Genomic DNA, 14,727 nt, shown 5'->3' with positions numbered 1-14,727 from the left:
TCCTAGTTTGCTAACATTTTGTATAAATGAGTTTGGATTTTGTCAAGTGCTTTTTCTACAGCAATTGTTATGGTCACTGATTTTTATTCTTCAGCCTGTCAGTATGATGGATTATATTAATGGATGTTTGCATAATAAACCAGCCTTGCATACTTGTGATAAATCCCATTTGGTTGTAGTATATAATTATTTTTATACATTGTTGGATTCAATTTCCTAATTTTTTGTTGAGGAATTTTGCATCTATGTTTATGAGATCTATTTATTGATTGATCTGTAGGTTTATTGATGAGATCTATAGATTTATTGATGTGTAATTTTACTTTGTCTGGGCTTGATACTAGGCTAATACTGACCTCATAGAATGAGTTAGGAGGCATCACATATCAGTGCTGGGAGAGTAATATGGCTGTGATTCCATGGCATAAAGGCAGTAGAAGCTCCATGTTTAATGCTTCTCCTGGGTTCTGTCCTCAGTGCTTTTTCTATTGACTGATTTTAACTTGTATCCTTTCCATATAATAAACCATAACTGTGAGTATAACAGCTTTCAGTGAGTTCTATGAGTTCTTCCAGTAAATTATAAAACCTGAGGGTGGTTTTGGGAATCCACTGAACTTGAGTTTGGTGAAAGAAATGAGGACAGTCTTGGGGACTGTTCTCTCTAACTTTGCAGTGGGTCTAAAGTCTACCCACCCTTTTTTCCCCCAGCTTTATTGAGGTATGATTAGCAAATAAAAATTGTATATATTTAAGGTGTACAGTTATACAATGTGATGTTTTCGTATATGCACACATTGTGAGATGATTGCTGCATCAAACCAGTTAACATATACATCATCTCACACAGTTATCATTGTTTTGGTTTGGTGAAAATACTTCTTTTACTGCTTAGCAAATTTCAAATATGCAGTACAGTATTGTTAACTATAGTCATCAAGCTGTACGTTAGATCCTGAGAAATAACTCATCTCATAAATGAAAGTTTGTACCCTTTGATCAGTGTCTCCCCTTTCCTCTCACCTTTCAGGCACTGGTAACTACCATTCTACACTCTGTTCTATTGTTCAGTTTCTTTAAAAAGTTATTTTATATGTTTTGCCCAGTTTTCTAGTTGAATAAGAATTAGTAAGGTACCAGTTACTCTGTTGTGACCTGAAGTAAAAATGGCACCTTAGTATTGTAATTGTTTAGAGATGCGAAAATCTATAAATGTTAACAGCATGCATATTGTTACCCCGCAAATAAAAAAGTAAGCCCTGTAGCACAGCTCCTGACAAAGTTTATATCACTTCCATGATGTATTTTTACTTGTGCCTTCCACTCATTTATAGCAATGCGGACCTGATAGCTGTTGTAATCCTCAAACTTGTGTGCTGAAACCAAATACACAATGTGATAGAGGATCATGCTGCAACAATTGTCAAGTAAGATTTTAGTTTATTACTATCTTCTAAGTATATAATGAATTATGTCTTGGATACTTTAGAATACATAGACACTTAGCTGTAAGTCAAAATAAATGACCTTTCATGTAAAGAAAAAAAGACTAAATTCGGGGTGATGTTTCTGATTTTATGAATTATAGTTGGATGTTGAGGTCTCCTTATAATGCCATTATTCTCCCTAACGATGCTATTGTTTTTAAGCCTTGACTGAGAGGTATTACAGAATTTTTTGATACAGAAGATCGCCATTAAAAGGGACTGTTTTCATTTATTTTATCCAATATTTATATTTTTGTGAATGAAAATTATGTTTTGGGTTGTGATGGGTATCTGTAAGTATGTAACTGAAAGATACAGCAATTTCCCATAAATGCATAAATAATGAAACTCACTAGACGTAACACTTTTCAAATGCTCCACGTTAGCACAAAATTTAAACTAGGAATTTGTTATACAAAGATCATTTGACTTAAATGTCACATTTTAGCTTATATGGTGAAGATGTTGATTCCTGTCCCCTGTTTTACTTTTCAGCTCTTCCAACATATATGTGACAGATTCGTCACATAAGAACCCCTCTATTGAACAATCTGCCACTGTTCTGTGTTCTTCACTATCCTTTGACTGATGCGGATTTATGTTATTTTTCTCCTAGAATCTTGTCGTGGTTAATTCTTACCTCCGTAATCTTTTTAGTGTAAACTGGAAGTCATCAATTAAGAAGTATGAGATAAATGCCCAGTTAAGGTTCTTTATATAATATTTCAGGGCTTCCCTGGTGGCGCAGTGGTTGAGAATCTGCCTGCCAATGCAGGGGACACGGGTTGGAGCCCTGGTCTGGGAATGTCCCACATGCCACGGAGCAACTAGGCCCGTGAGCCACAATTACTGAGCCTGCGTGTCTGGAGCCTGTGCTCCACAACAAGAGAGGCCACGATAGTGAGAGGCCCGTGCACCACGATGAAGAGCGGCCCCCACTTGCCGCAACTAGAGAAAGCCCTTGCACAGAAACGAAGACCCAACAAAGCCATAAATAAATAAATAAATAAATTAATTAATTTAAAAATATTTCAGAATAATATACATGAAAGTGTTAATTAACCATAGGATAATTCAGGAGAAGAATTACAATTGGGTTCCTTCTTTTCTAAGACTTCAGTAGTTGACCTGCCTCTTTTAATCACTCTTTGGTTTTCCACTGTTCATTCTCAGTTATTTAGGTTTCACATTTTCACAGAATTACAGATATTCCATACTTAAAAACTGTGGTTTGAATAAGTATATTTTATTTGGAAATTATCTAAATTTCATAATTTTTGCCCCAAAGGAATAATTATCCCAAGCTAAAAACTACTATTCCTCCCTTCTACCAAAGCACAAACAAAACTTGGGCTCTCATTATATCATATTTGTGTTATCCTTTTCCTTGTACATATGTCTTATCTCCTGTTTTGGTTGATAACATTCAATTTTTTTCAATATGATTATCATAATGCTTTATAACAAGAAAATAGTAAGAGACATTAATGAATAAGTACATCATCAAACTATAAATAGAATTAGAGCAATTTTAAAATAAATATTGATGAACACAACAATCTTATATATAATGCTTTAATTTTTATGTTTTAATTTCTATTAGTTTATGCAAGCAGGTGCTGTATGTAGGCCTGTTGCGCATCCTGAATGTGATGTTTCTGAGGTTTGTAATGGAAGCTCAGGAAGCTGTCCGGCTGATATAACTATACACAATGGACACAAATGTAAAGGAGGAGAAGCTTTTTGTTTTGATGGAGGCTGCCAAGATCTTGATGCACGTTGTGAGAGCATATATGGAAAAGGTATTGTGTTGTAACATCTATGTAGTTGGTGCTCAGTATTTTTATTAACATTACCAAGACAATGGGCAATTATATATATTTAAATTCTTTTTTCTGTTTAACTCTCTATTTTTATTTTTTTTTGAGCTTATTAAGGTATAAATGAGAAAAATATGTTTAAAGTGTACAACATAATGTTTTGATATACATATACATTGTGAAATAATTGCCACAGTCATCTGCTTAACATATTCATTGCATATATATACCCAGGAATAGGCTTACTAGATCATAAGGTAGTGCATTTAAATTTTTGAGAAGGCTGTCTACTGTTTTCCATAATGGCTGTATCAATTTTCATTCCCACCAACAGTATATAAAAGTTTCCTTTTCTCCACATCCTTGTTAATACTTATTATCTTTTTCTTTTTGATAACAGCTATCCTAAAAGCTGTGAGTTGTGGTTTTGATTTGCATTTCCCTGATGATTAGTTATGTTGAGTCCTTTTCACATATCTGATGGTCTTTTGTATGTCTTTTATTTCAAGAAATGTCCATTTAGGTCCTGTGCTATTTTTAGATCTCATTATTTGTCTTTTTTATTGAGCTGTATGAGTAACATATATTTTGGAGATTAATCCCTTATCAGATATATGGTTTACTAATATTTTCTCCCATTCTGTAGGTTTCATTTTTGCTTTGTTGATTGTTCCCTTTGCTGAGAAGTTTTTTAGTTTTATGCAGTCCCACTTATCTTCTGTTGCCCAGATTAATGTTCAAGAGCTTTCTCCCTATGTTTTCTTCTAGTAGGTTTATACTTTCAGGTAAGTTTAAGTCTCCTCAACCACCCGCTTTATTGAGGTACAGTTGACATATAACATTGTGTAAGTTTTAGTTGTACAACGTATTGATTTGGTACTTTTATATATTTCAGAATCATTACCTCCATAGTGTTAGCTAAACTTCCGTTATGTCACATAATTACCATTTCTTTTTCATGGTGAGAACATTTAAGATCTACTCTCTTAGCAACTTCCAAGTATATAATGTGGTATTATTAAGTATAAACATCATGCTGTGCATTAGATTCCAAGAGCTTATTCATCTTATAACTGGGAGTTTGTAACCTTTGATGAACATCTCCCCATTCTTCCCACCTTGCAGCCTGTGCTAACTATTGCTCTACTCTTTGTTTCTCTGAGTTCAATTAGATTCCACATATAAGTGATATCATATTGTCTTTCTCCGTATGACTTATTTCACTTAGCATAATGCCTACAATCTTTATCCATGTTGTTGCAAATGGGAGGATTTCCTTCTTTCTCATGACTGAATAATATTCATATCTCATATTTTCTTTGCCCATTCATCCTATCAGGAAGGGGAAAGTTTCCCATCCCCCTTACCTTCTCTGGTTCTTTCGCCAGGTCAAATAATTAAAATGACATAAGATGGCTTAACTGGAGATATAAAATTTTAATTCATACATATGAGAACTCCACATACATGAGAGAGTCAGAGATCCCACATACATAAGAGGTTCAGAGACAGAAAGGTAAAATGAGTTGTATATGACATCCTGAGCTAAGGAATCGGATAGGGGCCTGGGGCTTTCAAGGACAGCAGGGTCATTCACAGGACAATAAGAAGAGCAGATGTTTGGTAATTAGATATTTGCCCTGTCATACAGATAGGGCCAGTTAGATAGAATTTTTTTTTTATAAAATACAATCAAATTTTTTAAAAATTATTTTTTAAAATTAATTAAGTTTTGGCTGCGTTGGGTCTTCATTGCTGTGCGAGCGGGCTTGCTCTAGTTGTGGAGAGCTGGGGCTACTCTTCGTTGTGGTGCATGAGCTTCTCATTGCAGTGACTTCTCCTGTTGCAGAGCATGGGCTCTAGGTGTGCGGGCTTCAGTAGTTGTGGCTTGTGTGCTCTAGAGCACAGGCTCAGTAGTTGTGGCTCACGGGCTTAGTTGCTCCGCGGCATGTGAGATCTTCCTGGACCAGGGATCGAACCTGTGTCCCCTGCATTGGCAGGCGGATTCTTAACCACTGCACCACCAGGGAAGCCCTGAGATAGAATTTATCTCTGATAATTACTCTTTTTCTGGGAAAAATCCCTAATTTAAATTATTCTAGGTAGCTAAGGGAAGGGTAGTAGTTTCTCTTGAGCCTGCAGGGTCTCAATTGCCTTTAGCTCAAAATAATCCACATGCCAAAGTGGTACATCATGGGGAGGCTTGTTCTGAACCCCTACAATCCAGCAGAGTTTTAGGTTGTTTCCGTATCTTGCCTATTGTGAATAATGCTGCAGTGAACATGGGTGTACAGATATCTCTTTGAGATCCTGTTTTCATTTCCTTTGGATATGAAGTGGACTGAAAGTGGAATTGCAGGATCATAGGCTAGTTCTATTTTTAACTTTCTGAGTAATCTCCATACCATTATTCATAGTGGCTGCACCAATTTACATTCCCACCAACAGTCCACAAATGTTCTGTTTCCCCCACATCCTCACCAACATTTGTTATCTCTTGACTTTTTGATGAAAGCCATTCTAACAGGTGTGAGGTAATATCACATTCTGGTTTTGACTTGCATTTCCCTAATGATTAGTGATGTTGAACACCTTGTCATGTACCTGTTGGCCATTTTTATGTCCTCTTTGAAAATAGTCTATTCAGTTACTTTGCCCATTTTACAATACGATTTTTTTTTTGGATATTGACTTCCACTTCTTTATATATTTTGGAGATGGTTTTAGTCAGGTATATAATTTAAAAATATTTTCTCCCATTCCATAGGTTACCTTTTCATTTTTTTGATTGCTTCTTTTGCTGTGCAAAACCTTCTTAGCTTGGTGAAAACCCACTTTTTGTTTTTCTGCCTTTATTGCTAGTGCTCTTGGTGTCATATCCAAAAAGTTGTTACCAGGACCAGTGTAAAGGGGATTTTCCCGTGTCTTCTTCTGGGTGTTTTATGGTTTCTGATTTACATCTAAGTCTTTATGAGTTCATTTTTTTTGATCCATGAACACAGAATATCTTTGCTTTTGTTTTTGTCTTCTCACAGTTCTTTCATGAAAGTCTTGTAGTTTTCAGGCTATACATCTCTTCATTAAATTTATTCCAAAGTATCGTATTGATTTTGATGCTGTTGGGAATGGTATTTTAAAAATTTTTCAGTTGTTTTGTTGTTAGCGTACAGAAATTCAACTGATTTCCATATGTTGATTTTCTATCCTGCAACTTCACTGAATTTGTTGATTAGTTCTGGCAGCTTTTTGGTGGAACATTCAGGATTTTTTCTATATGAGATTATATTGTCTGTAAACAAAGACAATTTTACTTCTTCTTTTCCAATTTGGATGCCTTTTATTTCTTTTTCTTCCCTAACTACTCTTGCTACAAATTCCAGTACTAGTTGAATAGAAGTGGTGAGAATGAGCACCCTTAGGTTGTTCCCAGTGTTAGAGGAAAAGCTTTTAACTTTTTACCATTGAGTATGATGTTGGCCGTGGGTTTATTAGATATGGCCTTTATTGTGTTAATGTCTGTTTCTTCTAAACTTAATTTGTTGATCATTTCTGTCATGAAAGGATGTTGTATTTTATCAAATGCCTTTTCTGCATCTATTGAGAGGATCATATGATTTTTTTATCTTTCATTCTGTTAATGTGGTATATCACATTTATTGATTTGCATATATTGAACCGTCCTTGCATTCAGGGATAAATGCTGTTTTACCCCATGATGTTTGATCCTTTTTATGTTCTGTTGAATTTGGTTTGTCAATATTTTGTTGAGAATTTTTGTATCTGTATTTATCTGGGATATTGCCCTGTAGTTTTCTTGTATGTTCTTATGGGGCTTTGGTATCTGGGTAAAGCTGGCCTTGTAGGATGGTATTGGAAGTGTTCCATTTTCTTCAGTTTTTTGGAAGAGTTTGAGAAGGATTGGCATTAATTCTTTAAATGTTTGGTATAGTTCACCAGGAAAATCATCTGACTTGGGCTTTTTTGTATTGAGAGGTTTTTGATTACTGATTCATTCTCCTTACTACTAATTAGTCTGTTCTGATTTTCTATTTCTTCAAGATTTAGTCTTGGTCAGTTGTATGTTTTTGGGATTTTATTCATTTTTTTCTAGGTTATCTAATTTGTTGGTGTATAATTGTTCGTAATAGTCTATAACAATCCTTTGTGTTTTTTTTAATGTATACATTTCCATATATTGGTAAGTTCACCAACTGTTATTAATTTCCAGTTTCATACCATTGTTTTTGGAAAAGATATTTTCTATGACTTCAATCTTCTTAAATTTACTAAGACTTGTTTTATGCTGTATCGTAAGATTTACCCTGGAGAATGTTCCATGTGTGCTTGAGAAGAATGTGTGTTAAGCTGTGGTTGAGTGGAATATTCTGTATGTCTGTTAGGTTTTTGTTTATGGTTACCATGAGACTTACATAAAACATCTTATATATGTAACAGTTTATTTTATGCTGTTAATAATTTAACTTTGATAGCAAGCAAAACTGTACTCCTTTTCTCACCTCCTTTTATGTTTTTTATGTCACAATTTACATGTTTTTGCAGTCTGTATTCATTAAGAAATTACTGTAGGTATTGCTATTTTTAACACTTCTGTCCTTTAACCTTATACTAGAGTTATATATACTATAGTTAATATGCCGCCATATCACAGTTTTAGAGTATTATGAATTTGACCATATCGTTGGCCTTTAGCACTGTGTTGTATAGTTTTGTTTTCATGTTACTGATTAGCTCCTTTCATTTCAGCCTGATGAACTCCTTTCAGCATTTCTTGTAAGGCAGGTTTAGTGGCGATCAATTCCCTTAGGTTTTATGTATTAGAGAAAGTCTTTATCTTACCATAATTTCTGAAGGACAACTTTGCTGGGTAAAATGTTCTTGGTTGGCAGTTTCTTTCTTCCAGAACTTCGAATATATCATCCCGTTCTTTGCTGGCCTGCAAGGTCTCTGCTGAGAAATCTGCTAATAGCCTATGGGTGTTCTGTTTTATGAGACAAAATTTTTCTCCTGCTGCTTAAAAATTCTCTTTGTCTTGATTTTAAATAGTTTTGTTATAGTGTGCCTTGGAGAAGCTCATTTTGGGATGAAATTTTGGCGCACTCTATGAACTTCACGAACTTGAATATACAGATCTCTCCACAGATTTGAGATGTTCTCAGCCATTATTTTCTTTTCATAAATTGAGGTATAGTTAATTCACAATATTGTATTAGTTTCAAGTGCACAGCAAAGTGATTCAGTGATACATATATATTCTTTTACAGATTCTTTTCCATTATAGGTTATTACAAGGTATTGAATATAGTTCCCTGTGCTATACAGTAGATTCTTGTCGTTTACCTGTTTTACATATAGTAGTGTATATTTGTTAATCCCCAAATCCTACTTCATCTCCCCCTGCTCACTATTCCTGTTGGTAACCATAAGTTTGTTTTCTGTGTCTTTGAGTCTATTTCTTTTTGTAAATAAGTTCATTTGTATCCTTTTTTTAGATTCCACATATAAGTGATATCATGTGATATTTGTCTTGTCTGATTTACTTCACTTAATATGATAATCTCTAGGTCCACCCATGTTGCTGCCAATAGCATTATTTCATTTTTTATGGCTGAGGAATATTCCAGTGTGTGTGTGTATGTGTGTGTGTGTATTTGTGTGTGTGTGTATATGTCACATCGTCTTTATCCATTCATCTGTTGATGGACATTTAGCGGTTGCTTCCATGTCTTGGCTATTATAAATAGTGCTGCTGTGAACATTAGGGTGCATATGAACATTAGGATGCATTTTGAATTATGGTTTTCTCCAGATATATGCCCAGGGGTGGGATTGCAGGATCATATGGTCACTCTATTTTTACTTTTGTATGGAGCCTCCATACTGTTCTCCATAGTGGCTGCACCAATTTACATTCCTACCAAGAGTGTAGGAGGGTTCTCTTTTCTCCACACCCTCTCCAGCATTTATTATTTGAAGACTTTTTAATGATGACCATTCTGACTGGTGTGAGGTGATACCCCATTGCACTTTTGATTTGCATTTCTCTAATATTTAGCGATGTTGAGCAGCCTTTCATGTGGCTGTTGGCCAACTGTATGTCTTCTTTGGAGAAATGTCTATTTAGGACTTCTGCCCATTTTTTAATTGGGTTGTTTTCTTTTTTTAATATTAAGGTGTATGAGCTGTTTGTGTATTTTGGAAATTAAGCCCTTGTCTGTGGCATCATTTGCAAACATTTTCTCCCATTATGTTGGTTGTCTTTTCATTTTGTTTATGGTTTCCTTTGCTGTGCAAAAGCTTTTAAGTTTAATTAGGTCCCATTTGTTTATTTTCGTTTTTACTTCCATTACTCTAGGAGATGGATCTGAAAAGACATTGTTTTGATTTATGTCAAAGAGTGTTGCGCCTATGTTTTCCTCTAGGAGTTTCATAGTACCTGGTCTTACATTTAGGTCTTTAATCCATTTTGAGTATATTTTTGTATATGGTGTTAGAGAATGTTCTAATTTTATTCTTTTACATGTAGCTGTCAATTTTTTCAATAAGCACCACTTATTGAAGAGACTGTGTTTTCTCTTGCCTCCTTTGTTGTAGATTAATTGACCATAGATGAGTGAGTTTATTTCTGAGCTCTCTATCCTGTACCAGTGATCTATATTTCTGTTTTTGTGCCAGTACCATACTATTTTGATTACTGTAGCTTTGTAGTATAGTCTGAAGCCAGGGAGCTGGATTCCTCCATCTGCGTTCTTCTTTCTCAAGATTGTTGAGGCTGTTCTGGGTCTTTTGTGTTTCCATACAAATTAAAAAAAAATTTCTTCTAGTTCTTTGAAAAATGCCATTGGTATTTTGATAGGGATTGCATTGAATCTGTAGATTGCCTTAGGTAGAATGGTCATTTTAACAGTATTGATTCTTCCAATCCAAGAACATGGTATATCATTCCATCTGTTTGTGTCATCTTCAGTTTCGTTCACCAGCATCTTATAGTTTTCTGAGTACAGGTCTTTTGCCTCCTTAGGTAGGTTTATTCCTAGGTTCTTTTTTTTTTTTTTTTTTTGATGTGATGGGAAATGAGATTGATTCCTTAATTTCTCTTTCTGATAGTTTGTTGTTAGTATATATACATGCAATAGATTTCTGTATATTATTTTTGTATCCAGCAACTTTACCAAATTCATTGATGAACTCTAGGAGTTTGTTGGTAGTCTCTTGAGGATTTTCTATGTGTCGTATCATGTCATCTGCAAACAGTGACAGTTTTACTTCTTCTCCAATTTGGATTCCTTTTATTTCTTTTTCTTGTCTGATTGCTGCGGCTAAGACTTCCAAAACTCTGTTGAATATAAGTGGTGAGAGTGGGCATCCTTGTCTTATTTCTGATCTTAGATCGAATGCTTTCAGCTTTTCACTGTTGAGTATGATGTTAGCTATGTGTTTGTCATACATGGCCTTTATGATGTTGAGGTGTGTTCCATCTGTGCCCACTTTCTGAAGAGTTTTTATCATAAATGGATGTTCAGTTTTATTAAAAGCTTTTTCTGCATCTATTGAGATGATCATATGGTTTTTATTTTTCAACTTGTTAATATAGTGTATCACATTGATTGAATTGCGGATATTGAAAAATCCTTGCATCCCTGGGCTAAATCCCACTTGATCATGGTGTATGATCCTTTTAATGCATTTCTGGAGTCAGTTTGCTAGTATTTTGTTAAGGATTTTTACATCTATGTTTGTCTTGGCAGATGATCGATAATTAGTGCTTGATTATTAATCTGTCTTCATTTTTAGATGGTTCTTGTTCTTACATCTACTAGATATCTCATTACAAAATTCCATCAATAATCAGTGCCTATTTTTGCTCAGTGCTCCCAAGCTAACTTCTGAATTTTATGTCCATTGCTGTAATTCCAGCGCATAGATTAATACCTGGCACAATATAGTTGATCAATAATTGAAAAAATGAACAATGAAAGGATCTTTTACCACTGTACTTTGCTTTTGCAAGCAGCTCGTATGTCAATCTCCAAAGCGAGGATTTGAATGTTGTATTAGTTAGCGACCTTTTTTCCACATTAATAGACTGCCTGAAGAAAAGGGATTAAATATTAGGGATTTATTTTTCATGTGTATTAAAAAAAGACGAGATGCTTTTAGAATTTGATCTTTGACTTCCATCATTGTCAAGTTTCTGGACTTGATGACTTCCCCATCATTCTCTTGACTTTCCCCTTTGTGATGACCTGGTAGTTTCTTTGTTCAAAGATAGGGAAAGGGGGCTTATATAGTTCTACTTATCTCTTTTACAAGAAAGAACAGTCTTTTCCAGAAGTCCTTAGCATAACTTCCCTCAGGACCACTGGCCATGATTGTGCCACATGCCCAGGATCTGGCTGCAAAGGAGGTTTAGAAAGGTAATATCTGGCATTTTTCAGTCTTTATGATGGGAGCTGGTTTCTTATAGCAAGAAGTAGAGTGTAAGAATATTTTAGATCAAGACATGAGTTATGAAAAGTATTTATTGTAAAACAAACAAACAAAAAATAGTGCAAGCATGATGGTAAAGGGAATCTGATTCTCAGCTTTGTGTCAAGGAGTCATGATGGAATTGTGGAGACTGTAGCAACCTGGAGAAAGTACATCATGTTTAAGGAAGGCAGATGAATCTCAGTTCTCCCCAAATTATGAAACCTGAGCTGCCCATCATGAAAACAATGCTATGTGAAATACCAAGAGGTGCAAAGCATCAAAGAGGAAGATCTAAGTAAGTTGTATGAGCAGGTGGCTAAAAGTCCTAAGCCATCTGCTAATCCTTTCTCAATGCATTTCTATGGCTTTATGGGAAGTTTACTGTAACTAGTTGCTGGAGGAAGAAAAAATTAAGGCCTGGTGCAGATGGGTCTGCTCAGTATTTGACACCACTTGGAAGTGGATTCCCTCTGCATGATTATAACCTCTCTCAGAGGTGTTTTTGAAAAATGATGTAGGAAAATTCTCTTATTGTGTAGAATTCTAGCAGTGTATGTGGTTTTCTACTTTGTCCAAAAGAGAGTAATTCAGAGGCAGTATTGATATTTGACAGTGGCTAATCATGTGCAATTAATTAGGACTTGAAAAAATAATATTAAAAAATTGATGACAAGAAGTTCTGGAGAAGATGTATGTGGTTGTGCCTGTCAGGTAGAGCATGGAATGTGAAGATATTTGTGTTACATGTAAAGTTCAACACAGGGCATGCCACATAGAGGAGGCTATGTATAATCAGATAAATAACATTATCTGTCCTGTGAATGCTAGCATTTTTCTCCAGGTACCCTAGTACTTTCATAGCGAACCCATGTACAAAGAGTTTATGGCTGCAGGGATGGAGACAATGTGTGGGTTCAAAAATAGAATTTCCCTCAGCAAGATGATCTGATTACTTTTGTTGCTTGGTTAGCAACCATGGGCTAAGTCAACAGCAATGGGCCCAAATTCAGATTCTGATATAGCACAATGCTATGACAGACTGGCCGGCCACTGTGCCAACTTGATGACATTAGATCTCTCCCAACATATAAAGGGCAGCATATAAAGGGCAGCATATAACATATAAATTTCCTCTCACTGGAATAGAGACATAATGTGGATATGGATTTACCTTTCAGATATCCTATTTCTACTAGCAGCATTAACCATGAACTTTTAAAAATTGGGATATAATTGTATAAAGTGAACTTCATAGATCTGAAGTGTATATTTTGATGTAATCCTCACTTCAATTAAAGAGTAGAAAATTTTCATCAGCTCAGTAAGTTCCTTTCTATCTCTTTTCAGTCAGTTCCTTTAAGACAATAATGGTTATCTTTCCTATTATCATACATTAATTTTACCTGTTCTTGAACTTCATATAAATGAAGTATTTCATCGTATGAATATTCTACAAATAGTTTTTATATTCTCATATTTATGGACATTTGGATTGTTTTTAGTTTTTTTTTTCAATTATGAATAGAGGTGTTATGAGGCTTCATATATAAGTCTTTTTGTAAATATATGTTTTTGTTTCTCCTGAGTAAAGATTTTGGAGTGGAACTGCTGTTTTAAGAGTAGCTGTATGCTTAATTTTATGAGAAACCTGCTCACAGTTTTCTAAAGTCATTATACTACTCCTTATCTCTATCAGCAACATGAGAACTTCAGTTGCTCCATGTTCTTGGTGACATTTGATGTTGTGAATCTTTTTAATTTTAGTCATTGTATTGGTTGTAAAATGGTAGTTGATTCTGGCTTTAATTTGCATATCTATCATGATTGCTATCAAAGATGTTGAGCACATTATTTGGTGCTTATTGACTACATATATGATATATGGAATATATATATTTTCCATTTGTAGTGTTTGTTCATATCTTTGCCCATTTTTAATTGGGTTTTTGCCTTTTTATTATTTATGTGTGTAATTTATACATTCTATATTCAAATGCATTTTAAGATATAAGTATTGTATTTTTTTCCCAATATGCAGTTTCCCATGTACATTTTTAATGGTGATTTTTGATAAGAAAACTTTAATTTTGAAGAAGTTTAGTTCATCAAATTTTTTCTATAGTTTTTCTAAGAAGTATTTGCCTACTCCAAAGTCATCCACTTATTTTCCTGTTTTTCTATGAGGTTTTGATTTAACTTTTATTTTTAAATTTTAATTAATTAATTTATTTAAACTTTTCAAAACTTTTTATTGGAGTGTAGTTGATTTACAGTGTTCTGTTAGTTTCACATGTACCGCAGAGTGAATCTGTTATACGTATATGTGTATCTACTCTTTTTTAGATTCTTTTCCCATATGTGCTATTACAGAGTATGGAGTAGAGTTCCTTGTGCTATTCAGTAGGTCCTTATTAGTTACCTACTTTATATATAGTAGTGTGTATATGTCTATCCCAATCTTCCAGTTTATCCCTCCCCTGCCCCTTACACCCTGGAAACCATAAGTTTATTTTCTACATCTGTAACTCTATTTCTGTTTTGTAGATAAGTTCATTTATAACCTCTTCTTAGAGTCCGTATATAAGTGATATCATATCACATTTGTCTTTCTGTGTCTGACCCACTTCACTCAGTATGACAGTCTCTAGGTCCATCCTTGTTGCTGGAAATGACATTATTTCGTTCTTTTTTATGGCTGAGTAATATTCCATTGTATATATGTACCACATCTTCTTTATCCATTCCTCTGTTGATGGACATTTAGGTTGCTTCCATGTCCTGGCTATTGTGAATAGTGTGCTGCAGTGAACATTGGGGTGCATGTATCTTTTTTTTTTTTTTTTTTTTTTTATGGATTCAATGTCTAGCCATTCTTAGATGTAATCTGAACAGTTAATCTGTTAAAACTGCCTTGGCCTAATTTTTTTTTA

At 34.5% G+C, this 14,727-nt stretch overlaps 1 protein-coding gene across 1 annotated transcript in view; it reads left to right on the top strand.

Annotated features, from left to right (window-relative positions):
- The window catches only part of ADAM32 (ADAM metallopeptidase domain 32), a 200,221-nt gene that overhangs the window by 111,622 nt on the left and 73,872 nt on the right, over window positions 1-14,727 (top strand). The window contains exons 13-14 of the mRNA XM_068531996.1: window positions 1,335-1,427; window positions 3,091-3,289. Of these exons, the coding sequence (XP_068388097.1) occupies window positions 1,335-1,427; window positions 3,091-3,289 (292 nt within the window). The remainder of the gene's footprint in view (window positions 1-1,334; window positions 1,428-3,090; window positions 3,290-14,727) is intronic.

This window comes from Eschrichtius robustus, chromosome 21 (assembly GCF_028021215.1).
Source record: "Eschrichtius robustus isolate mEscRob2 chromosome 21, mEscRob2.pri, whole genome shotgun sequence".
NCBI classification, from domain to species: Eukaryota; Metazoa; Chordata; class Mammalia; order Artiodactyla; family Eschrichtiidae; genus Eschrichtius; species Eschrichtius robustus.
Note: the sequence above shows the minus strand (reverse complement) of the source record. Positions and strands in the feature narration are given on the sequence as shown.